The 19,154-nt window shown below is 41.5% G+C and overlaps 1 protein-coding gene across 1 annotated transcript in view; it reads left to right on the top strand.

Annotated features, from left to right (window-relative positions):
• Positions 1–1,144: 1,144 nt before the first annotated feature.
• Positions 1,145–19,154, top strand: part of pcf11 (PCF11 cleavage and polyadenylation factor subunit) — a 34,374-nt gene continuing 16,364 nt past the window's right edge. Inside the window, 8 exon segments of the mRNA XM_064938038.1 lie at positions 1,145–1,533; positions 3,876–4,001; positions 4,442–4,624; positions 4,885–5,100; positions 5,406–5,478; positions 5,481–6,387; positions 10,349–10,526; positions 18,442–19,048. Coding sequence (XP_064794110.1) covers positions 1,294–1,533; positions 3,876–4,001; positions 4,442–4,624; positions 4,885–5,100; positions 5,406–5,478; positions 5,481–6,387; positions 10,349–10,526; positions 18,442–19,048 — 2,530 coding nt within the window. The 5' untranslated portion in view covers positions 1,145–1,293.

Genomic DNA, 19,154 nt, shown 5'->3' on the forward strand with positions numbered 1-19,154 from the left:
GAGATCCAACATGTTTCTTCTGACCAACAGATACAAAAAAAAATCCACTTTAGTGATTTTCACAGATTTAACTTTCTACACCAGTTTTGATATTTCAAACGGATCCACGAAGTTTGTCATATCTTGTTTACCCCAAAACGTATTTCTTCTATATAAAATCGGGAGTCTGCAGAAGTAGATGTATTTTTCACAATTTTTGAACGAAAGTCCATTTATCCTTATTTCCACCGCCATCAGATTCAAGCTCCAATTCTGCTTCCACCATTGACCTGGCTGCAGCGGTGCTTTCGTGACGTTGTCAGCAAACATGCTGTCCAAACCACCTGCGTTCCTTGCGAGAGCATTGTAAAATAAATGTACATGTTATTCAATCCAAACTGCTCACGCTATTACATAGCTCGCAAATCCTGCCTCTCCCAAATATTTTTTATAATAACCCAAAATAGACCAGAACCTGTAATTTCCAAACGGAGCAAATTAATCATAGCGGGCAAAATAAGCAAGGAGGTGGGCAGAGCCAAGCACGATCTAGTGAGATCGTATTGGCTCATTCTAGCATTTACTTGCTTATTTCCGTTAGGGAACCCCTACTCAAAGTGCGCATGTGCAATACCTTAATTTACCCTTGCACTCCTTCTAAACAATGCGATTTTTACCAAATTTGGCATAGGATAAAGTCTACTAAATGCAGCCCACTATGTCACAGATTCTAGTTTTGGAAACAGAAAACTGTATGGAGATCAAATGTTTGATCAATGAGAAAATGTGCAGAATCTCGGCTCAAATCTTTCTCGCGCTACTTCCGGACACTAATCTCCTAGGACAAATTCGCTAGCAACAGCGAGTTTGCCTTAATACCCATAAATATTTCCACCCCTCCCCAAATTCATATAGTTGGTTTTGGTACTTTAACCTGCTCGTCGTGGACGCTTTTGGGGGACAGACAAAACAACATGCGCACGCGAGGAGCCGGTTTAGTCAGCATGTAATCCGTCTATTATGCAATGCATTCGAATTTGATTGGCTAACCGGAGATGGTAACATTTTGACCAATTAGGTTGAATGAATGAGTCGTTCGTAAAAAGTTTACGCGCACGCAACTCAAACTATCCAATAGGAGGACACCAACTGAGGCTGTATAAAAATTATTTTGTATGACGCGTTTAGTTGATCGAGTTGCAGCCGCCATCTTCTGACATAAAAAAGAAGAGTGGAAACGTCGATTACAGATGCAAAGGGAATACATAATAATTCGTAACGAGTTGGAAAATAAATATAAAGTCAAATGTGTTTATGGACTGCCTCGTAATAAATGGTTATGTTTCTGATAAGATTGGTTTAGTATTTGATCGATCACACATCGCAAAGATGGACGACGCGGCGAGGGAAGATGCCTGCCGAGAGTATCAGTCCTCCCTCGAAGATTTGACATTCAACAGTAAACCTCACATCAACATGCTGACCATTCTGGCAGAGGAGAATCTGCACTTCGCCAAGGATATCGTCGCAATAATTGAAGCACAAATCACCAAGGTTTTTATGAATATAGAATTTTCAATTTCAGCTATTAACTTCGATGAAGAAAGCTAACAGTAGCCTTGAAACAGCTGCCCATGGCAACATCATGGCGGCAACACTGTTGAATCGCTGTTCTTGTTGTAGCGTCATAACGTTGGCTAACGTTTCTTGTCAACAGTACCAGTTTCAACAAAATAACGTTATAGCAATTAATTTCATGCTGATTACATTTAGAAAGGTAATGTAACATTATCTAGGCTAGCTAATGTTATCCCCTGAGCTAGTTAGCTAACGTTAACATGCCATTTCCCGAAGCCGATTGTCATTTGCTAGGAAATAATTCAGAAATTCAGTTGCCAGATCAGAGTAACGTTAGGAAGCCACCATTATTTGTCAGATCTTATATAAAGACGTTATGCTGTTGGGTATTTTTCACATTTCAGAACTTAACACTATTTGGAAACACGTTAACGGTACCGAAACCGAATCAAATATGGCGACATGACGGAGGAAACTTAATGGCTATTTCAGTTAGCTAACGCTAGCATACCAGTGCAAAGCATTCCACAAGTTTGACAGGTTAACACACGTGGTTTGACCACACCAATTTCCAAATTTAAGCCAGTACACACTGGCCTACCTAACAATGCAAAATAGTTATTGCATACATTTATTCCTCGTTTCACTTTCTACATAAATTACTTGAACCAGAATCTGGGTTTACAGGATACGTTGAATATGGGGTCTCAAGGCCATGAAGCAGATTTTCAGGCTTAATAATGAAAATGAAAAAGAAAAGAGTCCGCTACTTACCAAGGAATGGAGTTTCGCTGAGCAACTATTACGGCTGGTATGTACTTCCACAATTTGTAACCGAAAAAATGTATCGTGTGGAAAGAAACTATTGTTTTTGACCAAGTGCACATGAGCCAAATCCACCTCTTCTGCACCTCCAATAAAATCACTAATTACTGCCATGCACGGGTCGATCGGCTGATCCAGTAGCAGGAAAGGTAATTTGTTTGTAACTTCAGGTGGCCTATAGGCCTAACGTTACTGCTGGCTAGTTATTGTTAGACAAAAGTATCTAGCTAGCTGGAGTAATAATAACAAAACAAATAATAGGTACACAAAGATGCAGATCGAATATGTAGCTGTTGAAATTTAGAATAGTGTCAATAGTTTTCTTGTGAAAGTAAACTGGTCTCTTTCAATTTGACTTATCAGCTGCTTTTGATATCTATTTGAATTTTGAAATGTCAATGAATGGTAAAATGTGATAATAAAAAATATGAAATATGCTTTTTGTCTTTTTTATTTCCCAGTGTAATTTATTGGTACAGAATCAGATCTCTGGTTATTGCCTGATTGGTGTTAAACTCTGTTTTTGATCAATGTGATGATCATTGTCACTTATCAGAACCAAGGCGTTCACCATTTATATGGGAATGTCTATTGGCTTAAATGCAGTATATTTGTATATTTTGAGTTATTTTGTGTTTTATTGACATGTGAATTGGGTTTACAACTGAAATTGTCATGTTTGCTCATGACCATTTAAAGTCCTAGTGATTTGCTTTTCATGGCACATTGTTAAAGACTTATCTTGCAATTGCACATTTTAAATGAACCCCCCCCCCCCCCAAATCCTGCTCTATTCTTGTCGACTTCCTCTTAGTATGTTACATCCTATTTTTGTTCTAAAAGGGAGATAATACTTCTTCAAATGGACTGCCCCTCAGTGGGATGTTATAACAGGGACTTCAATAAAACGGGAACGTACATGGAGTGATCTCTCTGCCAGAGACACTCTTTTGAGGTAATTAAAAGGGGGGGGTACTTGAACCATTTCTTCTGGATGGACAATATTTTTAATTTTTCCTGTGCCCAATACAAGACACAAGTAATAGTTGAACAAAGTACTTTTTATGGACATCCAATGTTTTGATCCAGAATGAAGACACGTCACTTTTTTTTTTTTTTTTTTTTTTTTGGACTGCTATTTTTCTTATGGATTAAAAAAAACACCTTGTTCCTGTAACTGGTGAAAATAGACTGATTTTTATAAGTTTTCCCCCCTACATGACAATTGTTTTGCAACTGTTTTTTCCTGCAATACATTTTTTTTCTGATCTATCATGCCACGGAAAATCAATTGATTTTTACATTTAAAAAAAAAAAAACTTTTTAAAGTTATTACCCAAGACTGACAAGGATTTTTTTTTTTCTAGCCCAAACACTTCTTACGTTAACTTTTTGCTTAACTAATACATAATCAATGTGATGCCTTTTTTATCTGAAATGTTGGTATTAACCCCTGTTGTTTTCTAAACTTGTTGAGTTTTCTATTACCCTAGGCTCCAGCTGCCGAGAAGCTTCCAGTTTTGTACTTAGTGGATTCCATAGTGAAGAATGTTGGAGGCGAATACCTTGCAGTGTTTGCTAAAAACCTAGTCACTTCATTTATATGTGTTTTTGAAAAGGTATATACTACTTTATTTTTGCATTCTTGAAGATTAATAAGCACCTTTTATAAAATTAGCTGACCACTGTACTGCTTGCTTTTGTCTAGTCGATCTCTTGCCTTGTATAATGCATTTTTACTAATAAAATGGTGTTTGTGTCGTTCCCCTTTGATTTGGGGAAGTGCTTGATTGGAAAATATCCAAGTCATTAATTGTCTTTGCATTAAAATGCAGTGTGGTATACAGAATGTGTAATATTTCACACAGTTTAACGGTTAATACAAAGCACCTTCGTTAGTGTAATTAGACACATTTTCTAAGTGCTGCCTTGATCTTACCTGAATTCAAGGTACTGCTAAACTATAGGCCTTTGAAGGTAGAATGTGTTCGTTTGTGAAGTACTGTGCTGCAGGTCTTTGAGTTGAGCTGTGGTCCAAGCTGTGTCCTCTGTTTTGTAGGTGGATGAGAACACTAGGAAAAGTCTGTTCAAATTACGCTCCACCTGGGATGAGATCTTCCCACTGAAGAAACTCTACGCTCTGGACGTGCGAGTCAACTCTCACGACCCGGCCTGGCCCATCAAAGCACTGCCCCCTACTGTGAACGCCAGCATTCATGTCAACCCTAAGTTTTTAAAACATGTGAGTAAACTGTCTGTATATCTCTATGTGTCCGAGAGGAGGATCTGCTGTTCTGAAAGCGTCTGGATAGAGGAAAGTAGAAACTGCGCCAAAGTTATTAAAGTTTTGCTGTTTATTGCACAACCTTGATGATGATGATCCATAAAGTAAAAGACATCCTGACCCTTTGCAACACTGGACATTTCACACACACACACACACACTCCGCTTCCTGTCGACCTGAGTCCTTCCCATCCCTGAATGTTTTCTCCCCCCTCCAGCCTGAGGAGGTGACCTCCCCTAGGGCCCTGTCCCCTGCACCCCTAGTCCGTGCCCCAGCCCCTGCTCCCCAGCCTGCAGTGGTCCCCAGCGTCAGTGAGAAGAGCATCACCCAGGAGCAGGTGATAAGGCAGCAGCTGCTGGCCAAGCAGAAACAGCTACTGGAGCTACAGCAGAAGAAGATTGAGCTTGAGCTGGAGCAGACCAAGGCACAACTGGTGAGACTCACTATTGTACCCATTTTCCCCCTTTTGAAAATCGAATTGAAATGTTTTAATAAATATATATGTGTATATATGTGTGTGTGTGTGTGTGTGTGTGTGTCTATGTATGTTTGGTCCGCCGGGTGAGAGTAGACACTTTCAGAAGTGTTGGTGTTTTGTAACTTAAACATATTAAAATCTATTAATAATAACATTTTAAACAGGTAGGTTTCTGTTATATTTTCTTCATGTCTTCTGGTGCACTGTCTCGTTTACTAAACACAAGATGTTCTCAGTCCTGCCCCTCTTTTACATTTCAGGCTGCTAACGTGGTACTGTCAACTCCAGCAATAGTGCCAAAGTCCACCCTGCCTCCCTCTGTCATCAAATCCTGTATCCCCCTGTCTCCGACCCCAAACCCCCCACCAGGGACCCCCGCCTCAACCGGGCCGGCCCAGGGGCCCTCCAGGCCAAAGAATCAACCAGCCATAAGAAAGAAGGCCATGGTATGGGAGGACCAGCACACACACCAGAGAAACAACTGCCAGAGCGACCCGGCAGGCCCGAGAGGACACGGCCCCCCAAGAAAGAACTTCTAGAAGTGAAAACCAAGTCCAAGTCCCTCTCTCCCATGGCTAAAGGGGTGCTTGGGAAGAGCAAGCACTATGAGGCTGAGAACATGAAGACGACAGCGGATGCCACGGGCAAGAAAGACCCTAGGCTGAGGAAACATCTCCATGACAAGGCCGACCCGAAAGAAGAGGTGAAAGAGAAGAAGAAATGCACTGATAAGGAGAAAGAGATGGATGAGGCAGTGATGAAGGCATCAGGCAGGGGGAAGATGGCCAACGGCTCAGTCAGCAAACCGGAGCGTGAGAAACCGGAGCCTGTAGAGAAACTGGAGAACCAGATCAGAGGGAATGCCAGGACCAATGCCAGGAAACGATCCCGTTCCCCCTCGCTGCACCTGCACTCACCTAAGAGGAAGACTGAGAGGAGGTCCCCCAAGAGGAGAGCCAGGAGCATCTCCCCCTCTCCTCCTTTACACAAACCTGGGAAGGGAGGGAGGCAGTCAGGAGGCAAGCACTCCTCTCACCATGAGGACCCCCAGCACGGGACCACCAGAGAGGAAAGGGTAACCCCCAAGAAGAGCTCGTCTGAGCCCAGAAGAACCAAGAGGCCGGCTGAGGAGAGGCCGGTGGAGGCCAGGGACACGCATTCCTCCCCCCGCACTACCTCAGAGGGCAAGGAGACCAAGGAGAATGCCAAGCGCTGGAGGAGTGGCTGGGAAGAGAACAAACAGTGAGTAGGCTGATATATCCTGTGAACTGTCTGTCTCGCAAATGGGCCATGGGGCTCTGGTCAAAAGTAGTGCACTATGGTATGTTCTCAGTCTGCTGTGTACTAGTATATGTTGCATCACGTCAGTGTATTCTTATCCTCACCTAATGGTATTTAGTGCCTTGAAAAAGTATTTCTAATTTGTTTCTACTTTATATTCTCTTTAAAAAAATGATACTGAATGTTATCAAATCAAAATAAAATAAAATTTATTTATATAGCCCTTCGTACATCAGCTGATCTCAAAGTACAGAAACCCAGCCTAAAACCCCAAACAGCAAGCAATGCAGGTGTAGATGCACGGTGGCTAGGAAAAACTCCCTAGAAAAGCTAAAACCAAGGAAGAAACCTAGAGGAACCAGGCTATGTGGGGTGGCCAGTCCTCTTCTGGCTGTGCCGGGTGGAGATTATAACAGAACATGGCCAAGCTGTTTAAATGTTCATAAATGACCAGCATGGTCAAATAATAATAAGGCAGAACAGTTGAAACTGGAGCAGCAGCACAGCCAGGTGGACTGGGGACTGCAAGGAGTCATCATTTCAGGTAGTCCTGAGGCATGGTCCTAGGGCTCAGGTCCTCCGAGAGAGAGAGAAAGAAAGAGAGAATTAGAGAGCACACTTAAGTTCACACAGGATATCGAATAGGACAGGAGAAGTACTTGAAATATAATAAACTGACCCTAGACCCCTGACACACAAACTACTGCAGCATAAAAACTGGAGGCTGAGACAGGAGGGGTCAGGAGACACTGTGGCCCCATCCGAGGACACCCACGGACAGGGCCAAACTGGAAGGACATAACCCCACCCACTTTGCCAAAGCACAGCCCCCACACCACTAGAGGGATGTCTTCGACCACCAACTTACCATCCTGAGACCAGGCCGAGTATAGCCCACAAAGATCTCCGCCACGGCACAACCCAAGGGGGGCCGCCAACCCAGACAGGAAGATCACATCAGTGACTCAACCCACTCAAGTGACGTACCCCTCCTAGGGACGGTATGAAAGAGCCCCAGTAAGCCAGCCCCTGTAATGGGGTTAGAGGCTGAGAATCCCAGTGGAAAGAGGGGAGCGGGCCAGGCAGAGACAGCAAGGGCGGTTCGTTGCTCCAGAATCTTTCTGTTCACCTTCCCACTCCTAGGCCAGACTACACTCAATCATATGACCCACTGAAGAGATGAGTCTTCAGTAAAGACTTAAAGGTTGAGACCGAGTTTGTGTCTCTTACATGGTAGGCAGACCATTCCATAAAAATTGAGCTCTTTAGGAGAAAGCCCTGCCTCCAGCTGTTTACTTAGAAATTCTAGGGACAATTAGGAGGCCTGCGTCTTCTGACTGTAGCGTACGTGTAGGTATGTACGGCAGGACCAAATCAGAGAGACAGGTAGGAGCAAGCCCATGTAATGCTTTGTAATGCTTTGTAGGTTAGCAGTAAAACCTTGTCCTTGCCAGTGTAGGAAGGCTAGCACTGGAGTAATATGATCACATTTTTTGGTTCTAGTCAGGATTCTAGCAGCCGTATTTGGCACTAACTGAAGTTTTAGTACTTTATCCGGGTAGCCAGAAAGTAGAGCATTGCAGTAGTCTAACCTAGAAGTGACAAGCATGGATTAATTTTTCTGCATTTTTGGACAAAGTTTCTGATTTTTGCAATGTTACGTAGATGGAAAAAAGCTGTCCTTGAAACGGTCTTGATATGTTCTTGAAAAGAGAGATCAGGGTCCAGAGTAACGCCGAGGTCCTTCACAGTTTTATTTGAGACTACTGTACAACCATTAAGATTAATTGTCAGATTCAACAGAAGATCTCTTTGTTTCTTGGGATCTAGAACAAGCATCTCTGTTTTGTCAGAGTTTAAAAGTAGAAAGTTTGCAGCCATCCACTTCCTTATGTCTGAAACACATGCTTCTAGCGAGGGCAATTTTGGGGCTTCACCATGTTTCATTGAAATGTACAGCTGTGTGTCATCCGCATAGCAGTGAAAATTAACATTATGTTTTCGAATGACATCCCCAAGAGGTAAAATATATAGTGAAAACAATAGTGGTCCTACAACGGAACCTTGAGGAACACTGACATTTACAGTTGATTTGTCAGAGGACAAACCATCCACAGAGACAAACTGATATCTTTCCGACAGATAAGATCTAAACCAGGCCAGAACTTGTCCGTGTAGACCAATTTGGGTTTCCAATCTCCAACAGAATGTGGTGATCGATGGTATCAAAAGCAGCACTAAGGTCTAGGAGCACGAGGACAGATGCAGAGCCTCGGTCTGATGCCATTAACAGTTCATTTACCACCTTCACAAGTGCAGTCTCATTGCTATGATGGGGTCTAAAACCGGACTGAAGCATTTCGTATACATTGTTTGTCTTCAGGAAGGCAGTGAGTTGCTGCGCAACAGCCTTTTCAATTTTGAAATTGCTATCGTAAATGTTAGTAACACCTCCGCTTTTACGGGATGCACGGGGGATATGGTCACTAGTGTAGCCAGGAGGTGAGGCCTCATTTAACACAGTAAATTCATCAGGCTTAAGCCATGTTTCAGTCAGGCCAATCACATCAAGATTATGATCAGTGATTAGTTCATTGACTATAATTGCCTTTGAAGTAAGGGATCTAACATTAAGTAGCCCCATTTTGAGATGTGAGGTATCATGATCTCTTTCAATAATGACAGAAATGGAGGAGGTCTTTATCCTAGTGAGATTGCTAAGGTGAACACCGCCATGTTTAGTTTTGCCCAACCTAGGTCGAGGCACAGACACGGTCTCAATGGGGATAGCTGAGCTGACTACACTGACTGCTAGTGGCAGACTCCACTATGCTGGCTAACAGCCTGCTGCCTGGCCTGCACCCTATTTCATTGTGGAGCTAGAGGAGTTAGAGCCCTGTCTATGTTGGTAGATAAGATGAGAGCACCCCTCCAGCTAGGATGTAGTCCGTCACTCTTCAGCAGGTCTTCAGCAGGTCAGGCTTGGTCCTGTTTGTGGGTGAGTCCCAAAGAGGGCCAATTATCTACAAATTCTATCTTTTGGGAGGGGCAGAAAAGTTTTCAACCAGCGATTGAGTTGTGAGACTCTGCTGTAGAGCTCATCACTCCCCCTAACTGGGAGGGGGCCAGAGACAATTACTCGATACCGACACCTCTTTCTAGCTGATTTACACGCCAAAGCTATGTCATATCAGATCTTCAACCAAAATTTCATTTTAGCTAAAGGGGACCCAGGTGAACAAATAACACAACAATTGCGTATTTATTTAATCAATAAAGTTATGCAACATCCAATTCCCCAGTGTGAAAAAGTAATTGCCCCCTTGCACTCTAACTGGTTGTGCCACCTTTAGCTGCAATGACTGCAACCAAATGCATATTGTAGTTGTTGATCAGTCTCTCACATCGCTGTGGAGGAATTTTGGCCCACTCTTGCATGCAGAACTGTCAAGTCCTGCCACATCTCAATTGGGAATAGATCTGGACTTTGACTAGGCCATTCCAGAACTTGTAATTTGTTGCTTATTAACCATTTTCATGTAGACCTAACCTAATTAGGTTTTGGTTAAAGGTCTAACATTCGGTATCAAAAATATGCAAAAATAGAGAATTATAAAGGGGGCGAATACTTTTTCATGGCACTGTATCTGCCTCTGAACCTCAGACACATATAGTCAGCTTGTTATCTGGTGGTGTTAGTCAGGGTGTGTACCTGTATAATCTGGGACACGGTGTGTTCTCACTCCTAACCACTGCATGTCTGCATATCTGTGTATTTTTGTACTCACGAGACTGAGGCAACTGAGGGGTGGTTCCTCAGACAGATTGGGCCTCGTCCTGGACTAAAGAGAATCTCTGGGGTCGGGAAACTGCCCACATGTATTTGAAAGTTGTCAAATAAATTAACTAATTCCTTCATCAGTCTGAAGTTGTCGTCAGAGGAGGCTCATGGGAAGGGGGCAGGTCCTCCACAGAGACGGCCGTCATACTCCAGCAGCAAGAGACCTACCACCCCCAAACAGCATCGCCTTAGTGTCGATGCAAACCTGCAGATCCCAGAGGTGCTTCACTCTGCCAGCAAGAGAGACCTGCTCAAAAAGGTACGCCCACAAAAAAACTTTGGCCTATCTCCTCAGCTTTTCCTCCCCACAATTTGAGTAGGTAGTAGATGCCGCATTTAATTGTAAAGTATACCAAGGAGAATTGCTCAAAAGGTATGCCTCAACACAGGTGCTTCTTAAATGGCACCCTATTACCTTAACGGGATTGATATGACAACAACCAGTGAAAGTGCAGAGCGCCAAATTCAAACAACAGAAATCTCGTAATTAAAATTCCTCAAACATAGATGTATTTTACACCATTTTAAAGGTAATCTTGTTGTTAATCCCACCAAAGTGTCAGATTTCAAATAGGCTTTACAGCGAAAGCACCACAAACGATCGATTATGTTCGGTCAGAGCCAAGCCACAGAAAAACACAGCCATTTTTCCAGCCAAAGAGAGGAGTCACAAAAAGCACAAATAGAGATATAATTAATCACTTACCTTTGATCTTCATCAGATGACACTCATAGGACATCATGTTACACAATACATGTATATTTTGTTCGATAAAGTGCATATTTATATAAAAAAAATCTTAGTATACATTGGTGCACTAGTTCACTAGTTCCACAACATCCAGTGATATTGCAGAGAGCCACATGATTTTACAGAAATACTCATTATTAATGTTGATGAAAATACAATTGTTAGACATGGAAATATAGATACACTTCTCCTTAAGATTGGCCCTGACTGTATACAATTTATACACTCCCTATTATGTGCGACTGTGATTAATACATAGTTGATAGAATTTCTTATTTTAGGGATCTGCTTTCCATTTAGTAATAAGTACTATAGCTGAGGAATTTTTAATTAAAGAGTAACAGTGTGAATGTATATCCCTATGTAAATGCATATCCTGATTTGAACTGTACTAATCTGTTAGAACATTTGATAAAATTACTTTTTTATTTTAACCACAATGTTGAATTTAACATGGGGTATTGCGTGAAATGGACTTTCTAACTTGATTGATGAGTATTGACTAAGGTCCATAATAAAAACTGGGAACGCGATACAATTTGAACATTCCCCACCGGATGAGGCCGTTATTGCCTTATTCTCCCATTTCCAATTGAATAATTACTGTTTCAGAGTGACAAGTATATTAATAAGGATAATAGAAAAATTAGTTGAGCCCAATTTGAAACTTCAAAAGTATATTCCTATTTAAACTTACCCCAGGAGACAGATAACTGCTCATTTTTATTATTTAAATTGAGGATTCCAAATTTTGTTGATACATAGCTAAGGTTTTTGGTAAATAAATACTTTACAGGATTTAATACGATACGATAAAAGAGGTAGGTAGGAGGTAGAGAAGGTGTTAAAAACAATTAATGCAACCGCTGTGTCAGATTTCAAAAAAGCTTTACGGAAAAAGCAAACCATGCAATAATGTGAGTACAGCTTTCAGACAACAAAGCAGCCAAAAAGATATCTGCCATATTGGGTAGTCAACATTAGTCATAAATAGCATTATAAATATTCACTTACCTTTGATCTTCATCAGAATGCACTCCCAGGAATACCAGTTCCACAATAAATGTTTGATTTGTTCGATAATGTCCATCAATTTTGTCCAAAGAGCTACTTTTGTTAGCACGTTTGTTAAACAAATCCAAAGTCATGAAGCGCGTTCCCTATTTGCAGACTAAATGTCAAAGTTCTGTTACTGTCTGTAGAAACACGTCAAATGATGTATATAATCAATCTTTAGGATGTTTTTAACATAAAACTTCAATAATATTCCAACCAGATAATTCCTTTGTCTTGTGAAAAGCAAAGGAACGCCGCTACCGCATGTGAAATGCGCGTGACTGATGGCAGACCTCTGACTCATTCCTCTCTCATTCGGTCCCACTTCACAGTAGAATCCTCAAACAAGTTTCTAAAGACAGTTGACATCTAGTGGAAGCCTTAGGAAGTGCAACAACCAATATCCCACTGTGGATTCAATAAGGGCTGGGTTGAAAATCGACCAACCTCAGATTTCCCACTTCCTGTTTGGATTTCTTCTCAGGTTTTTGCCTGCCATTTGAGTTATGTTATACTCACAGACATCATTCAAACAGTTTTAGAGACTTCAGTGTTTTCTATCCTACACTAATAATAATATGCATATATTAGCAACTGGGACTGAGGAGCAGGCACTTTACTCTGGGCACCTTTCATCCAAGCTACTCATACTGCCACTGCAGCCATAAGAAGTTAAGTCTTAAATGTCTTTTGATTCCATTTTCAAAGGTCTTTAATCATCTCCATGAGATTTTGTGTTTCCATATTGTGCCGCTGCTTAATTGTTCCCACCATGGCACATTTTGTAATTTAAAAAAAATAGTACTTGAAGTGCACTTTCAAGATGTTTGTTTTTTTGGTTCGAATGTCATTATTTGGTTGACAGCCATGTTCATTAACCTGCTTCCTGCAATGAAAGTATCTGCCCTGTCCCTGCTTCGCTGCTGGCTCTCACTCCCACCCCCCTTTGCACATGACGTGAAGGGAGAGATGCAATTCTGATAAGCGACAGCATACTGACATGACAGTTGAGCTACATTTTGAAATGTAATTGCGAGCAAGACCGTTTCTAAAACAAACTACTGTTGCTGTTTTCAAAAGGAAAACTGTCAATAAAGGAAATAACACCACTTTGCAAACCGTGTAGTTGATGATACGGAGCGATCCATTTGTGTTGAATTGGCCTACATCGAGTAGCCTATATAGGCCTACCTATGGAACGTTTTTATAGGATTACATTTACTGTTAGATCAATTTCATTGCCATCAAGCAATAGAGTTAGCAATTTAGATCAAGTGTTTTGAGTTTCCACTTCCTCAGTTGGTAAATCATGTAGCATAGGCCCTACAGGTAGCCTTCGGCCAAGGAACTAGATTCAACTAACTGAAAATAATTTGAATAATTTGTACACTGCCAATTGACAACAACTAAGCCCCAAAATAGATTGTATTGTAAAATAACGATTTCATACCTTGATTACATTTGTTTTGTGGGAATACATGTTTCCTAAATAAAATGTGTTTTTAGCTGAATCCCTGATGATTTTAGTATTTTTGTCCAAAACACATGCAAGCAAAATCATTTCTAAAGAGCCCAAAATATCTGATTGTTCTGGATCCATTTAGACACGTTGCAGATCGAAATATCCAGCATTCCCTAAACCTGTTCGATGAAACGGCTACCTTTTCATGTCTTACTTGGCACTGGAGAAAAGTCTGTCTAGAACCCTCCCGCTTAATGACCTTGAAATATAGCCATTTGATACCTGAATGAGGGATAACTTTATTAGACTTTTTGGTTGTAGGCTAATGTATGTTATAGAACAGAGTTGGCAACTTTTGGGCTCAAGGGCCACATTGGGCTTTTCAAACCACATGAACGGTCACATGCTATATACTTGGCACAACATTTGAAGCCTTTGTTCACCTTGACACAACTACTAGTTTACTGTAGCTATACATATGCTGCTAGAATGGTTCTGCAATCTTGTCACTGTACCAGCTCTACCCTAATAAAGTACAATCAGACTCAAAGCCACAAAGTGCAAACTTTTGTGAAAAAAGGTTTAACCGGAGACGTGTATTAATGGGCATATATGACAGATACAGCACTGTTTAAAAAAACATCCCCATTAAGTACAATCTGAATAACACAAATATGAGCAAAACGTATATAATTTCAGTTCCTATTGAATAGCCTTTTTGACAGCATATAATCACCTCCACTCAAGTAATCTCAGCCAAATAACGTACAATCTGAGCCATTGTAGTAAGTGTTCAATGTCAAATGAATGGGGGCAAGGCCAGTGTCCGAGTGCATCACTGGATCATCGATTCCATTGCAAGAAGTTCCTCTGTTATTTCAAAGTTATCATTCATTCCTGTGACAAAACTTTAACGTTCAGCGGTGTCTTTGTCAGTTCTCTCATCCAGTGCGATAGAAAAAAGATTGAAGCCCTCCGTTTTCTTTTTTTTTTAACTCTGAGGTAAGCGCCTCACCTATCACTTAAACACGCCGATGATGGATCGGTGTGATAAGCACATTTTCTACACTATCCGGACAAAGTATGTTAGCAGTTTCCACCATAGTCTCAAACTTCTCTTCGGTGAAAGGCTTTCTTTGCGGTGCAATTTTATGTGCCCCTATGTAAACTTGCCTTATTTACCGATTCTTGAGTAGAGGACAGTTTGGTAAAAATATTTTGTTGGGCTTGCACATTGAGGCCTAGCTTGCCTTTTACTTGGAGGACAGATTGCTAGTGTAGTTATTAGCATGCTGGCAATGTTATTTTTTTACTGAGGTTGTATTCCTTCAAAACGGCTATACTTTCTTGGCATATCAGACTGCTTGATTCCACAGTTCTCTTTTGACTCACCAATTTTTCATATCAATGTTGTCCAGCATGGACAGTGAACGTAGATTTGAATTGAGAGCGTAAGCACCGAGTGACTGTGAATGACTGTCTGAATGTTCAACTAATCCCAGCAGCTGCAAGGCTACAGGACCATCTATCTGAGTTTTTGTATAGCACGGAAGAAGTACATTTTAGGCCAGAAAACACAATTGAAATAAAAAGACATGTTCATTTTTAAAATGGCTCACCGGCCGCATTGAAGTGCCTGTAATTTGTCCCCTTCTTATAGCATATTACCTCCAAGAGCGCTACTGGGTGTATAGAACAGGGTTTCCGTTAGCTGGAAATTGCTAGCTTTTGCCCATAAAGAAATGGTTTCTGATTAATTGGCTGGGAGAAAAAACAATGGTAGGCAGGCTATTAGCGTGTTACCAACCACTTTACAATGCGAGCTGGAGGCAGTATGCATTTTGAAAACATATTTAACTATATATTATGAGGTATGTCTTACCGTGCTTGAAAATCCAACCATAGAAAGGTGCAGGCAAATATTTTAGAATTTATATGCAGTGCTTGAGTTTCAAGTTTGGATGTCATAAGGTGAATTCACCAATTTGTAAGTCGCTCTGGATAAGAGCGTCTGCCAAATGACTTAAATGTAATGTAAAAAAAGTTAGGGGACGCAAACAAATTATTGTACTTTTTCTACCGATCTGCATGTCAGTTAAAGTTTTCATTGAACCGTTTCATTTCAATAACATTTTTGTTTCTCAAAATCATTGTCAATGGTTAATCATAAATCTTTGTTAAAATTCCACTAATGCGAGAGCACCTTTCTTTGCCATATGGGACACACTGATATACCATAATTATTGGCATCTGAATGGCCTAAATGAGCGCATGGAACTCAGATGGCTCATGCAGCCATTGGCCTGTAACTTCCATTATCAACTAAGTAAAAGTAGCCTACATAAAGCCGTCAAATAAATAATACAACATATACTGAGGAATTTCACTTTCAATCACATTTATCTCTCCTCAGCCTGTTTGATTCCCTTTCGATATGTCTTGACTGGAGTTATCGCAACATCTCTTGCGAGCTTGCAACATTTTATTTACTAGCCTTATTCTAGTCCCAGAGTTTCCCATGCCATTGAGCACTGGACAGACATCTGTTTTTGCGCAAGGGAAAGATGTATTTTATGACAGTTCCATTGGATATATGTGATCATTAGATTATATGTTACTCTTTCACACAGGGATTTGGTGGTTATCGGGGAGATTTTTGGGAAGATTTTTCAAATAGACCTACTGTGAGAAACTATTAGGCCATTCGCAATGGCTGTAAAAAATAAAATAATAAGATTTTGTTGACTTACTGTGTGAGGTGAAGAAAATATTACTGAAAAGCTTATTAGTGGTGAACATGACGATCAGAAATCAAACATCCCAAATGGGCACTTACTTAGAATTGTGCGCAGCAGGCCAGCTAGGCTACTTCTATGCTTGCTTATTTTTTTAATGAAAATAAAAAAACGATCAAAGAGCAAACAATTCACATGAAACAATGAACCCACAAGAATTGTCTGGAGACATCTGAGTGGATGCATTCTGGAGAGACGCCGATCGGCTATCTTTGCCACAAACCCCTTCCCTTTTCAACATTTTAAATTATTTTTAAGACCCATTATCTTCACACATTTTAGATGCTTTTCACTGACAGCTGCAACTCAAATCAGCTAGGCATTTTGCCGTGCTGTGCTGTCTCATGACACTTCCTCATGACGTTTCTTTCGTGTTTAATTGGTTGTCCAGAAGCCAAATGCATAATCCTAGTCATATTAGCAACCCTTCATCCTAGTTGTTGCATCTTTAGAGTAACCCGGTCACGTTGTCCAGGGCAACATTTCCTAAAGGAAATGCTGGTGTAGACTTTTGTTCCAGCTCTACTCTCACGTCAGATTCTACAAATCAACTGCTCAACAGGACCTTGTTATGCTGACTCGGGTGTGTTTTAAGCAGTGCTGATCAAAAGCCTGCACACCCAGTGACCTAGCTCTCCAGATGGAGAGTTGACCACGTGTTTTATTCAGTAACCGTGCTGTATATTTGACTAACTTCTGATGGGCAGGTGGGACGGAAGCTTCCGAACATCCGGTGAAATTGCAGAGCGCCAAATTAAAAATACAGAAATGGTCAAATTGAACATTCATAAAAATACAAATGTTATACATCGGCTTAAAGATTAACTTCTTGTTAATCCAGCCGCTGTGTCAGATTTCAAAAAGGCTTTATGGCAAAAGCGTACCATGCGATTATCTGAGGACAGCGCCCAGTTTACAAAAGCATACAAACATTTTACAACCAAGTTTAGGAATTACAAAACTCAGAAATAGCAATTAAAATTAATCACTTACCTTTGATCTTCATTATGTTTGCAGTCACGAGTCCATGTTACACAAATGTTAGTTTTGTTCGATAAAGTCCCTCTTTATGTCCCAAAAAAAAAACATTTTTTTGGTGGGGGGGGCACGTTTGGTTCAGTAATCCACTGGCCTAAAGGCGGTCGATACATGCAGACGAATACATCCTCATAGTACCGGTGAAGTTCGTCAAAACATGTCAAACAATGTTTAATTAATCCTCCGGTTGTCTATTGTCTAAATAATTGATAATATTTCAACCGGACAATAGCGTCTTCAATAGAAAGGAAAAACAACGAATGGTGCGCAATCTGTCACGCGCCCAAACTAGCTCTGGTTCATTTTAGAGTCCACTGAAAGAATGGTCTCATTCTTCCTCATTTTTCAGAATACAAGCATGAAACAATGTCTAAATACTGTTGACATCTAGTGAAAGCTATAGGAACTGCAATCTGGGTCATAACCATTTAGATACTGTGTTGTCATTCAATAGAAAAAACCCACATCAAAAATATCCCACTTCGTAGAAGGATTTTCCTCAGGTTTTTGGCTGCCATATCAGTTCTGTTATACTCGCAGACATTATTTTAACAGTTTTGGAAACTTTAGTGTTTTCTATGCAATACTACCATGCATATCCTATCTTCTGGGCCTGAGTAACAGGGAGTAGTTTACATTGGGCACCTCATTCATCCAAAATACTGCCCCTACCCAGGAGGTTAAGGCATTTTCTTTCGCTATGGTATTGAGTATTATTATACTAAGCTGGCATTGGTATGAAGCCACAATTATGATACTTCATTTGTGGTCTAGTTATTGATTAGCTCATCGGGTTAGCCTAAACAAATGCAGATGGGCAACCCGACCCCATGCCTCAGCCATCTATAGCCAAGCCACTATGCTGCTACAGGAGAATGCTCATTGCTAAAATGGTACACATGCCCAATAATGAGCCATACAGGCCTTTGAAAGAGCCAACATGTGCTAATTTCTGGAGAGGAATCTTAGCAGGGGTGTGGTACGTGCACACTTCAACATTTGTATTAAATTGGGAGAAAGTGAACTTAATCTACTAGATAACTTGATCTTCTTCTTCCCTGTCTCCCTGTAGGCCAGTAAGCATCTGGAGAACGGAGAGATCAGCCATGATGACTTCCTGAATGTGGCTCACCAGATCAAGCAGCTGTTCCAGTACCAGGAAGAGAAGCAGCGAGGAGACTCCTGGGAGGGCTCCAGTGAGGATGGCCACGGACACGCCCACCCACACCACCTCCCACCAACCAGGAAGAAGCCCCTGCTGGCCACACCCACAGGGGGAGTGTCCTCCGGGGCGGACTTGTCCGACGCAGAGCTCACCTACTATGAACACAAGTCCAAGCTGAGGAGGACCCAGGTGATGTTGTGGCAGCAGGAGCAAGGAGGGGAGGGCTGGGATGGAGAGGACAGCCAGGAGGATGTAGAGGGGAGGCCCGGGGAGGGCCCTGGGGGTGCCAAGACTGAGGTTAACAGGGAGACTAACGCCCTTCCTTCAGGGATGAAGTTCACCAGGCTTCCTAAGGACAGGCTGAAGGAGGTAGAGGAGGAGCAGCCCACCCCAGCAGCCATCATCCAGGAGTACAGCCACGGGAATGAGTTCCCCAGGCTCAAGTCTCTGCCAGGGCTACGCTTCAGGAGGATACAAGACCCCAGGGAGTCCACCGCCACTGACAGACTCAAAGGCAAGTGGAGTTTCATGTCTAATGATGGGACTAATTTATGAATACATTTTGTTATATGCACACATGGTTGGACACCCAAACCAAGGGAATATATTATGAAGTATGT

This window comes from Oncorhynchus masou, chromosome 26 (genome assembly GCF_036934945.1).
Source record: "Oncorhynchus masou masou isolate Uvic2021 chromosome 26, UVic_Omas_1.1, whole genome shotgun sequence".
NCBI classification, from domain to species: Eukaryota; Metazoa; Chordata; class Actinopteri; order Salmoniformes; family Salmonidae; genus Oncorhynchus; species Oncorhynchus masou.